The 13,870-nt window shown below is 41.6% G+C and overlaps 1 protein-coding gene across 1 annotated transcript in view; it reads right to left on the reverse strand.

The window, feature by feature from the left end:
• LOC123995842 (frizzled-3-like) overlaps positions 1 to 13,870 on the reverse strand; it is a 40,044-nt gene that overhangs the window by 7,202 nt on the left and 18,972 nt on the right. The window contains exon 6 of the mRNA XM_046299524.1: positions 13,526 to 13,777. Coding sequence (XP_046155480.1) covers positions 13,526 to 13,777 — 252 coding nt within the window. The remainder of the gene's footprint in view (positions 1 to 13,525; positions 13,778 to 13,870) is intronic.

The following is a 13,870-nucleotide window of genomic DNA, read 5'->3' on the forward strand; positions in this document are numbered from 1 at the left end:
CACAACAATAACTACTAACACAAACCCTGCTATCTGAACCACAACAATAACTACTAACACAAACCCTGCTATCTGAACTACAACTACTAACACAAACCCTGTTATCTGAACTACAACAATAACTACTAACACAAACCCTGTTATCTGAACTACAACTACTAACACAAACCCTGTTATCTGAACCACAACTATTAACACAAACCCTGTTATCTGAACCACAACTACTAACACAAACCCTGTTATCTGAACCACAACTACTAACACAAACCCTGTTATCTGAACCACAACTACTAACACAAACCCTGTTATCTGAACCATCACAATAACTACTAACACAAACCCTGCTATCTGAACTACAACTACTAACACAAACCCTGTTATCTGAACTACAACAATAACTACTAACAAACCCTGTTATCTGAACCACAAAAATAACTACTAACACAAACCCTGTTATCTTCTTGAGTGTAGGGGGCAGGATATTAGTTTTGGGCTAAAAAAACATTCCCATTTGAAACGGCATATTTCTCAGGCCCAGAAACTAGAATATGCATATAATTGTCAGATTATGATATAAAAAACTCTAAAGTTTCCAAAACTGTCAAAATATTGTCTGCATAACAGAACTGATTTTGCAGGCGAAAACCTGAGGAAAATCAAACCAGGAAGTGGCGTCTATTTTGAAAACTCCATGTTCCATAGCCTGCCTTCGCTCCATTTAAAGGGATATCAACCAGATTCCTTTTCCTATCGCTTCCTCAAGGTGTCAACAGTCATTAGACATAGTTTCAGGCTTTTATTTGTAAGAATTAGCGAGAATGATAACATCGGGTCAGTGGATAGCTGGGTGTTCGCATGAGTTTTGCTTGCGCAACAGAGTGGGGCAGCCATTGTCTGTCCCTCTCCTATTGAAAAAGCGACAGTCCCGGTTGATACATTATCAATTATATATTTTTAAAACAACCTTAGGATTGATTATAAAAACATTTGACATGTTTCTGTGGACATTACGGATACTATTTGGAATTTTCGTCTGCGATGTCGTGACTGCTCGAGCCTGTGGATTTCTGAACATAACGCGCCAAACAAATGGAGGTATTTTGGATATAAAAATCATCTTTATGGAACAAAAGGAACATTTATTGTGTAACTAGGAGTCTCGTGAGTGAAAACATCTGAAGATCATCAAAGATAATCGATTTAATCTATTGCTTTTCTGACTTTCGTGACCAATCTACTTGGCTGCTAGGTGTTGGTAATATTTTTTTCTACTGAGATAAATGTTCTTACATAAACGCTTGTTATGCTTTCGACGAAAAGCTGTACTGAAATCTGACAAGCCAGGTGGATTAACAACAAGCTAAGCTGTGTTTTGCTATATTGCACTTGTGATTTCATAAAAATTAAATATGTTTAGTAATTTAATTTTAATTTGGCGCGCTGCAATTCAGCGGGTGTTGATGAAAATGATCCTGCTACCGGGATGGGTGCGTCAAGAAGTTATCTGAACTACAACTACTAACACAAACCCTGCTATCTGAACTACAACTACTAACACAAACCCTGCTATCTGAACTACAACAATAACTACTAACACAAAGCCTGCTATCTGAACCACAACAACATCTACTAACACAAACCCTGTTATCTGCACCATCACAATAACTACTAACACAAACCCTGTTATCTGCACCATCACAATAACTACTACCACAAACCCTGTTATCTGCACCATCACAATAACTACTAACACAAACCCTGTTATCTGAACAACATCTACTAACACAAACCCTGTTATCTGAACTACAACAATAACTACTAACAAACCCTGTTATCTGAACCACAAAAATAACTACTAACACAAACCCTGTTATCTTCTTGAGTGTAGGGGGCAGGATATTAGTTTTGGGCTAAAAAAACATTCCCATTTGAAACGGCATATTTCTCAGGCCCAGAAACTAGAATATGCATATAATTGTCAGATTATGATATAAAAAACTCTAAAGTTTCCAAAACTGTCAAAATATTGTCTGCATAACAGAACTGATTTTGCAGGCGAAAACCTGAGGAAAATCAAACCAGGAAGTGGCGTCTATTTTGAAAACTCCATGTTCCATAGCCTGCCTTCGCTCCATTTAAAGGGATATCAACCAGATTCCTTTTCCTATCGCTTCCTCAAGGTGTCAACAGTTATTAGACATAGTTTCAGGCTTTTATTTGTAAGAATTAGCGAGAATGATAACATCGGGTCAGTGGATAGCTGGGTGTTCGCATGAGTTTTGCTTGCGCAACAGAGTGGGGCAGCCATTGTCTGTCCCTCTCCTATTAAAAAAGCGACAGTCCCGGTTGATACATTATCAATTATATATTTTTAAAACAACCTTAGGATTGATTATAAAAACATTTGACATGTTTCTGTGGACATTACGGATACTATTTGGAATTTTCGTCTGCGATGTCGTGACTGCTCGAGCCTGTGGATTTCTGAACATAACGCGCCAAACAAATGGAGGTATTTTGGATATAAAAATCATCTTTATGGAACAAAAGGAACATTTATTGTGTAACTAGGAGTCTCGTGAGTGAAAACATCTGAAGATCATCAAAGATAATAGATTTAATCTATTGCTTTTCTGACTTTCGTGACCAATCTACTTGGCTGCTAGGTGTTGGTAATATTTTTTTCTACTGAGATAAATGTTCTTACATAAACGCTTGTTATGCTTTCGACGAAAAGCTGTACTGAAATCTGACAAGCCAGGTGGATTAACAACAAGCTAAGCTGTGTTTTGCTATATTGCACTTGTGATTTCATAAAAATTAAATATGTTTAGTAATTTAATTTTAATTTGGCGCGCTGCAATTCAGCGGGTGTTGATGAAAATGATCCTGCTACCGGGATGGGTGCGTCAAGAAGTTATCTGAACTACAACTACTAACACAAACCCTGCTATCTGAACTACAACTACTAACACAAACCCTGCTATCTGAACCACAACAACATCTACTAACACAAACCCTGTTATCTGCACCATCACAATAACTACTAACACAAACCCTGTTATCTGCACCATCACAATAACTACTACCACAAACCCTGTTATCTGCACCATCACAATAACTACTAACACAAACCCTGTTATCTGAACAACATCTACTAACACAAACCCTGTTATATGAACCACAACAACTACTACCACAAACCCTGTTATCTGAACTACAACAATAACTACTAACACAAACCCTGCTATCTGAACCACAACAATAACTACTAACACAAACCCTGATATCTGAACTACAACTACTAACACAAACCCTGTTATCTGAACCACAACTACTAACACAAAGCCTGTTATCTGAACCATCACAATAACTACTAACACAAACCCTGTTATCTGAACCATCACAATAACTACTAACACAAACCCTGCTATCTGAATCACAACAATAACTACTAACACAAACCCTGTTATCTGAACTACAACTACTAACACAAACCCTGTTATCTGAACTACAACTACTAACACAAACCCTGTTATCTGAACTACAACAATAACTACTAAAACAAACCCTGTTATCTGAACTACAACAATAACTATTAACACAAACCCTGTTATCTGAACTACAACAATAACTACTAAAACAAACCCTGTTATCTGAACTACAACAATAACTATTAACACAAACCCTGTTATCTGAACTACAACAATAACTACTAACACAAACCCTGTTATCTGAACCATCACAATAACTACTAACACAAACCCTGTTATCTGAACCATCACAATAACTACTAACACAAACCCTGTTATCTGAACCATCACAATAACTACTAACACAAACCCTGCTATCTGAATCACAACAATAACTACTAACACAAACCCTGATATCTGAACTACAACTACTAACACAAACCCTGTTATCTGAACTACAACTACTAACACAAACCCTGTTATCTGAACTACAACTACTAACACAAACCCTGTTATCTGAACCACAACAATAACTACTAAAACAAACCCTGTTATCTGAACTACAACTACTAACACAAACCCTGCTATCTGAACTACAACAATAACTACTAAAACAAACCCTGTTATCTGAACTACAACAATAACTACTAACACAAACCCTGTTATCTGAACCACAACAATAACTACTAACACAAACCCTGTTATCTGAACCACAACAATAACTACTAAAACAAACCCTGTTATCTGAACCACAACAATCACTACTAACACAAACCCTGCTATCTGAAACACAACTACTAACACAAACCCTGTTATCTGAACCACAACTACTAACACAAACCCTGTTATCTGAACTACAACAATAACTACTAACACAAACCCTGCTATCTGAACTACAACAATAACTACTAACACAAACCCTGTTATCTGAACCACAACTACTAACACAAACCCTGTTATCTGAACCACAACTACTAACACAAACCCTGTTATCTGAACTACAACAATAACTACTAACACAAACCCTGTTATCTGAACCACAACTACTAACACAAACCCTGTTATCTGAACCACAACTACTAACACAAACCCTGTTATCTGAACTACAACTACTAACACAAACCCTGTTATCTGAACTACAACTACTAACACAAACCCTGTTATCTGAACTACAACTACTAACACAAACCCTGTTATCTGAACTACAACTACTAACACAAACCCTGTTATCTGAACTACAACTACTAACACAAACCCTGCTATCTGAAACACAACTACTAACACAACCCCTGCTATCTGAACTACAACTACTAACACAAACCCTGCTATCTGAACTACAACTACTAACACAAACCCTGTTATCTGAACTACAACTACTAACACAAACCCTGTTATCTGAACTACAACAATAACTACTAACACAAACCCTGTTATCTGAACCACAACTACTAACACAAACCCTGTTATCTGAACTACAACTACTAACACAAACCCTGCTATCTGAAACACAACTACTAACACAAACCCTGCTATCTGAACCACAACTACTAACACAAACCCTGTTATCTGAACTACAACTACTAACACAAACCCTGTTATCTGAACTACAACTACTAACACAAACCCTGTTATCTGAACTACAACTACTAACACAAACCCTGTTATCTGAACTACAACAACTACTAACACAAACCCTGTTATCTGAACCACAACTACTAACACAAACCCTGCTATCTGAACTACAACTACTAACACAAACCCTGTTATCTGAACTACAACAATAACTACTAACACAAACCCTGCTATCTGAAACACAACTACTAACACAAACCCTGTTATCTGAACTACAACTACTAACACAAACCCTGCTATCTGAACTACAACTACTAACACAAACCCTGTTATCTGAACTACAACAATAACTACTAACACAAACCCTGCTATCTGAACTACAACTACTAACACAAACCCTGCTATCTGAACTACAACTACTAACACAAACCCTGTTATCTGAACTACAACAATAACTACTAACACAAACCCTGCTATCTGAACTACAACTACTAACACAAACCCTGCTATCTGAAACACAACTACTAACACAAACCCTGCTATCTGAACCACAACTACTAACACAAACCCTGTTATCTGAACCACAACTACTAACACAAACCCTGCTATCTGAACTACAACAATAACTACTAACACAAACCCTGCTATCTGAACCACAACTACTAACACAAACCCTGTTATCTGAACTACAACTACTAACACAAACCCTGCTATCTGAAACACAACTACTAACACAAACCCTGCTATCTGAACTACAACTACTAACACAAACCCTGTTATCTGAACCACAACTACTAACACAAACCCTGTTATCTGAACCATCACAATAACTACTAACACAAACCCTGTTATCTGAACTACAACAATAACTACTAACACAAACCCTGCTATCTGAACTACAACTACTAACACAAACCCTGTTATCTGAACTACAACAATAACTACTAACACAAACCCTGCTATCTGAACTACAACTACTAACACAAACCCTGCTATCTGAACTACAACTACTAACACAAACCCTGCTATCTGAACCACAACTACTAACACAAACCCTGTTATCTGAACCATCACAATAACTACTAACACAAACCCTGTTATCTGAACCACAACTACTAACACAAACCCTGTTATCTGAACTACAACAATAACTACTAACACAAACCCTGCTATCTGAACCACAACAATAACTACTAACACAAACCCTGTTATCTGAACCATCACAATAACTACTAACACAAACCCTGTTATCTGAACCACAACTACTAACACAAACCCTGTTATCTGAACCATCACAATAACTACTAACACAAACCCTGCTATCTGAACCACAACTACTAACACAAACCCTGCTATCTGAACTACAACTACTAACACAAACCCTGTTATCTGAACCACAACTACTAACACAAACCCTGCTATCTGAACTACAACTACTAACACAAACCCTGTTATCTGAACTACAACTACTAACACAAACCCTGCTATCTGAACCACAACTACTAACACAAACCCTGTTATCTGAACCACAACTACTAACACAAACCCTGTTATCTGAACTACAACAATAACTACTAACACAAACCCTGTTATCTGAACTACAACAATAACTACTAACACAAACCCTGCTATCTGAACCACAACAATAACTACTAACACAAACCCTGTTATCTGAACCACAACTACTAACACAAACCCTGTTATCTGAACCACAACTACTAACACAAACCCTGTTATCTGAACTACAACAATAACTACTAACACAAACCCTGCTATCTGAACCATCACAATAACTACTAACACAAACCCTGTTATCTGAACCACAACTACTAACACAAACCCTGTTATCTGAACTACAACTACTAACACAAACCCTGTTATCTGAACTACAACAATAACTACTAACACAAACCCTGTTATCTGAACTACAACAATAACTACTAACACAAACCCTGTTATCTGAACCACAACAATAACTACTAACACAAACCCTGTTATCTGAACCACAACAATAACTACTAACACAAACCCTGTTATCTGAACCATCACAATAACTACTAAAACAAACCCTGTTATCTGAAACTCAACTGCTAATCTGAAACACAACTGCTAATCTGAAACACAACTGCTAATCTGAAACACAACTGCTAATCTGAAACACAACTGCTAACACAAAACCGGAGGACAGAACATTATGAGCAGTGCAGGTGCACTCATGTGAGAACAACACACACTGTTACAAATGTACACACACTAAAAACCTACAATAGCAAGGAGTAAGTGTTTGAATTATTAACGTATTCTCCAGATGAGTGGGGATGTGTTCCACAGCTCCAGGCAGAGAGGAGCTTCTCTGAAGTGCTTCATCTATTAGAAACAACCAATCTGAAAGGTCTCCTGTGTCTGTTTGACCTGGAGCACTGGAGCTAGGTGTGTTGGGAATACAACTATTGTGTGAAACCAATATATACTGTATTCTCTGTTGTTTTTCTTTCCTGTATTACATTTTGCACCAAAATTCAAAATCGATATTTCCAGGTTTTTTCGCGGGACCCCATGAAAGCTTACTGAGGTCCCTCGGGTCCTAGGCCCATTACATTACATTTTACATTTAAGTCATTTAGCAGACACTCTTATCCAGAGCGACTTACAAATTGGTGCATTCACCTTATGACATCCAGTGGAACAGTCACTTTACAATAGTGCATCTAAATCTTAAAGGGGGGGGTGAGAGGGAATACTTATCCTATCCTAGGTATTCCTTAAAGAGGTGGGGTTTCAGGTGTCTCCAGAAGGTGGTGATTGACTCCGCTGTCCTGGCGTCGTGAGGAAGTTTGTTCCACCATTGGGGGGCCAGAGCAGCGAACAGTTTTGACTGGGCTGAGCGGGAGCTGTACTTCCTCAGTGGTAGGGAGGCGAGCAGGCCAGAGGTGGATGAACGCAGTGCCCTTGTTTGGGTGTAGGGCCTGATCAGAGCCTGGAGGTACTGAGGTGCCGTTCCCCTCACAGCTCCGTAGGCAAGCACCATGGTCTTGTAGCGGATGCGAGCTTCAACTGGAAGCCAGTGGAGAGAACGGAGGAGCGGGGTGACGTGAGAGAACTTGGGAAGGTTGAACACCCTAGGTTAAGAACTACTGATGTAGGGGTTAAATGTAGGGGTTAAAATAATATTTGTGCAGTTGATTGTAGTTTCTATAAATGATGACAGTAGGTATATAATCTGGTATAGCCTGGTACAGACAGGTACATGGTATAGTGGTCAGAGTAGGTGTAATGTTTCATAGTGGTTAAAGTATGGGGAGTGTACAAAACATTAGGAACACCTTCCTGCAGTGGTGTAAACTACTTAATTAACTAAAAATACTTTCAAGTACTTCTGAAGTAGTTTTTTGGGGTATCTGTAATTTGCTTTATTTGAGAGGGAGTTTTTCCTAGCCACTGTGCTTCTATACCTACATTGCTTGCTGTTTGGGGTTTTAGGCACTTTGAGATATCAGCTGATGTAAAAGTTGTCAAAAATATAAATAGTCAAATCAAAATGATTTATATAGCCCGTCTTACTCCACTACATCCCGAAATAAAATAATGTACTTTTTACTCCTTAAAATTTCTCTGACACCCAAAAGTACTTTATTTTTAAGGCTTAGCAGGACAGGAAAATTGTCTAATTCACTCACTTATCAAGAGAACATCCCTGGTCATCCCTACTGCCTCTGATCTGGCAGACTCACTAAACACAAATGCTTGGTCTGTAAATTATGTCTTGAGTGTTGAACTGTGACCCTGGCCTAACAAGAATATTGTGCCGTCTGGTTTGCTTAATATAAGACATTTTAAATGATTTATACTTTTACTTTTGATTCTTAAGTACATTGAAAACCAAATACTTTTAGACTTACTCAAGTAGTATTTTACTAGGTGACTTTTACTTGAGTCATTTTCTTTTAAGGTATCTTTACTTTTACTCAAGTATGAAAATTGGGTACTTTTTCCACCACTGCCCTCCTACAACCAATGCTGTATGTCAAATTTGTAGATTTTGTTTCATATTGCATTATTATCACTAAAGCATTTGTGATTGTTAACCTGTGTTTTGTAGTTTTTAGCTATATAAAAATGTAGTTAACAAAAGTAGCTAGCTAGCTAACATTCGCAAGAGATGACTCGTGTTTACATTATATGCATTAGCTTGCAACATACTTTATCATAATGTTAGCATAGCTAAAACAGCATAGATAATGACCCTACTTGTCTACTAGCATAAGGTAAGGTTAACGTGCTAGTGCAGTAGCTATAGATTATCCCTCATCATGATCCATGGTTGTTTAGCAAGCTGCCCAAGTTAGCTGGCTAGCTATCACTCGTCACGATCCATGGCTACATGGGCTACAACACAGCCTGCAAGTACTCTGTCAACCCCGGGAAAATATGCCAATATAGCCAGGTACTAGCTATGCTACAAATAAACATCCTCCAAGAACATATCCCTGGATTTTAGTTTTTTAAATAAAAAGGCGGGATTTGGGAGAAGTGCACGCCTCAGTCACCTCAGCACAAATTTTCCCTGTAAAGCATTACTGCCTGTAAGACTCAATCTGCTGCGAGCCATCCAGTCTAATGGCAATACAGATGACACAAGACTACATAAACAAAGTTTAACTTCCGAATGATCAGCTAGCTATATGTGAATCGTAATAATCTAGCTAGCCAGCTAGTTTAACTGGCAGAAACGACAGAAAACAAATGTTTTGCAAGGTAGATGATTACAGTAGCTGTTAATTCTTTGTGACTAGCTAGCTACTAATACTTCTTGGCTAGCCAGTTGTCCTATTGACTTACTATGGGGTTGCAATCTACTACAGTGCGTATTGTAGGTAGGTAAACATGCCCAAATTAATACACTATGTATTGTAGTCGGGCAACGTTTCATTCTGATGTCTGAGTTTATTTTCTCTTGCTTCAGCCCAAATAATGGATTTCAATAAATATTGTGTTGTTATTTATGTGGTTGCGTCATATTTCTGTGCATACTTTCTGTTGAAGCTTTCATCAATGCGTGCTTCAAAATGTGTACAAGCGGAGTACACATCCGAGAAGTGCCCTCCATGCTACGTTTCACATACTTTGATTTGGACTCATAATCTTACTGATGCGTGCTCCAATTTGTGTGCTCAGAGCACGGCAGGTAGTATGCACATTGAGAAACACTCAGGGGATGTGGTGTAGTGGTTCCAGTATAGATCTCACCTGGTATGGACAGGGGATGTGGTGTAGATCTCACCTGGTATAGACAGGGGATGTGGTGTAGATCTCACCTGGTATGGACAGGGGATGTGGTGTAGATCTCACCTGGTATAGACAGGGGATGTGGTGTAGATCTCACCTGGTATAGACAGGGGATGTGGTGTAGATCTCACCTGGTATAGACAGGGGATGTGGTGTAGATCTCACCTGGTATAGACAGGGGATGTGGTGTAGATCTCACCTGGTATAGACAGGGGATGTGGTGTAGATCTCACCTGGTATAGACAGGGGATGTGGTGTAGATCTCACCTGGTATAGACAGGGGATGTGGTGTAGATCTCACCTGGTATAGACAGGGGATGTGGTATAGATCTCACCTGGTATAGACAGGGGATGTGGTATAGATCTCACCTGGTATAGACAGGGGATGTGGTGTAGATCTCACCTGGTATAGACAGGGGATGTGGTGTAGATCTCACCTGGTATAGACAGGGGATGTGGTGTAGATCTCACCTGGTATAGACAGGGGATGTGGTATAGATCTCACCTGGTATAGACAGGGGATGTGGTATAGATCTCACCTGGTATAGACAGGGGATGTGGTGTAGATCTCACCTGGTATAGACAGGGGATGTGGTGTAGTGGTTCCAGTATAGATCTCACCTGGTATAGACAGGGGATGTGGTGTAGATCTCACGTGGTATAGACAGGGGATGTGGTGTAGATCTCACCTGGTATAGACAGGGGATGTGGTATAGATCTCACCTGGTATAGACAGGGGATGTGGTGTAGATCTCACCTGACAGGGGATGTGGTGTAGTGGTTCCAGTATAGATCTCACCTGGTATAGACAGGGGATGTGGTGTAGTGGTTCCAGTATAGATCTCACCTGGTATAGACAGGGGATGTGGTATAGATCTCACCTGGTATAGACAGGGGATGTGGTATAGATCTCACCTGGTATAGACAGGGAATAGACCGCTGTAGACCGCTGGTTCTGCTCACACTGCCCTACCCTGTGCTCTGACCTCTTTCTCCCCTCTCTCTCCAGATGAAATCTCGCGTCTTGTGACGGCCGGCCGCCCAACAACCAGCCTGTCCTCTCTTCTCCAGACCATTTCCGGAGACCTTCTCCCTTACCTCACCTCGCTCATCAACTCATCCCTGACCGCTGGCTACGTCCCTTCCGTCTTCAAGAGAGCGAGAGTTGCACCCCTTCTGAAAAAACCTACACTCGATCCCTCCGATGTCAACAATTACAGACCAGTATCCCTTCTTTCTTTTCTCTCCAAAACGCTTGAACGTGCCGTCCTTGGCCAGCTCTCCCGCGATCTCTCTCTGAATGACCTTCTTGATCCAAATCAGTCAGGTTTCAAGACTAGTCATTCAACTGAGACTGCTCTCCTCTGTATCACGGAGGCGCTCCGCACTGCTAAAGCTAACTCTCTCTCCTCTGCTCTCATCCTTCTAGATCTATCGGCTGCCTTCGATACTGTGAACCATCAGATCCTCCTCTCCACCCTCTCCGAGTTGGGCATCTCCGGCGCGGCCCACGCTTGGATTGCGTCCTACCTGACAGGTCGCTCCTACCAGGTGGCGTGGCGAGAATCTGTCTCCTCACCACGCCCTCTCACCACTGGTGTCCCCCAGGGCTCTGTTCTTGGCCCTCTCCTATTCTCGCTATACACCAAGTCACTTGGCTCTGTCATAACCTCACATGGTCTCTCTTATCATTGCTATGCAGACGACACACAATTAATCTTCTCCTTTCCCCCTTCTGATGACCAGGTGGCGAATCGCATCTCTGCATGTCTGGCAGACATATCAGTGTGGATGACGGATCACCACCTCAAGCTGAACCTCGGCAAGACGGAGCTGCTCTTCCTCCCGGGGAAGGACTGCCCGTTCCATGATCTCGCCATCACGGTTGACAACTCCATTGTGTCCTCCTCCCAGAGCGCCAAGAACCTTGGCGTGATCCTGGACAACACCCTGTCGTTCTCAACATCAAGGCGGTGGCCCGTTCCTGTAGGTTCATGCTCTACAACATCCGCAGAGTACGACCCTGCCTCACACAGGAAGCGGCGCAGGTCCTAATCCAGGCACTTGTCATCTCCCGTCTGGATTACTGCAACTCGCTGTTGGCTGGGCTCCCTGCCTGTGCCATTAAACCCCTTCAACTCATCCAGAACGCCGCAGCCCGTCTGGTGTTCAACCTTCCCAAGTTCTCTCACGTCACCCCGCTCCTCCGTTCTCTCCACTGGCTTCCAGTTGAAGCTCGCATCCGCTACAAGACCATGGTGCTTGCCTACGGAGCTGTGAGGGGAACGGCACCTCAGTACCTCCAGGCTCTGATCAGGCCCTACACCCAAACAAGGGCACTGCGTTCATCCACCTCTGGCCTGCTCGCCTCCCTACCACTGAGGAAGTACAGCTCCCGCTCAGCCCAGTCAAAACTGTTCGCTGCCCTGGCCCCCCAATGGTGGAACAAACTCCCTCACGACGCCAGGACAGCGGAGTCAATCACCACCTTCCGGAGACACCTGAAACCCCACCTCTTTAAGGAATACCTAGGATAGGATAAGTAATCCCTCTCACCCCCCCCCTTAAGTTTTAGATGCACTATTGTAAAGTGACTGTTCCACTGGATGTCATAGGGTGAATGCACCAATTTGTAAGTCGCTCTGGATAAGAGCGTCTGCTAAATGACTTAAATGTAAATGTAAATGTAATGTAAATGGAATGTGGTGTAGTGGTATGGATCTCACTTGGTATAGAAAGGGGATGTGGTGTAGTGGTATGGATCTCACTTGGTATAGAAAGGGGATGTGGTGTAGTGGTTCCAGTATAGATATCACCTGGTATAGACAGGGGATGTGGTGTAGTGGTATAGATCTCACCTGGTATGGACAGGGGATGTGGTGTTGTGGTATGGATCTCACCTGGTATGGACAGGGGATGTGGTGTTGTGGTATGGATCTCACCTGGTATGGACTGGGGATGTGGTGTAGTGGTATAGATCTCACCTGGTATGGACAGGGGATGTGGTGTTGTGGTATGGATCTCACCTGGTATGGACAGGGGATGTGGTGTTGTGGTATGGATCTCACCTGGTATGGACAGGGGATGTGGTGTTGTGGTATGGATCTCACCTGGTATGGACAGGGGATGTGGTGTTGTGGTATGGATCTCACCTGGTATAGACAGGGGATGTGGTGTAGTGGTATAGATCTCACCTGGTATGGACAGGGGATGTGGTACTCTCTGCAGCGCTCCTGTACCCAGGTAGTCTCCCAGACAGTCCTATAGCTGTTCTCATACAGGTAGCAGGTTATGACCGTCAACAGAGGGACCAGGTAGAGCACAGAGAACACCCCGATACGGATCATAAACTTCACCAGCTTGTCCTGGTTCTCCTTCTCCAGAGGGATCTCCATACGCACGCGGTTCAAAGCAAGGATTCCCGCTAACAGTAATGCCACGCCCACCTAGAATCAGACAGAGTTGATATTGAAGGAATAGACAAAAGATGTCATAAGAAAGACCAGGAAGTAAATATGTATATTTGTTGAGTAACGAGC

Source organism: Oncorhynchus gorbuscha, linkage group LG14 (assembly GCF_021184085.1).
Source record: "Oncorhynchus gorbuscha isolate QuinsamMale2020 ecotype Even-year linkage group LG14, OgorEven_v1.0, whole genome shotgun sequence".
Classification (NCBI taxonomy): domain Eukaryota; kingdom Metazoa; phylum Chordata; class Actinopteri; order Salmoniformes; family Salmonidae; genus Oncorhynchus; species Oncorhynchus gorbuscha.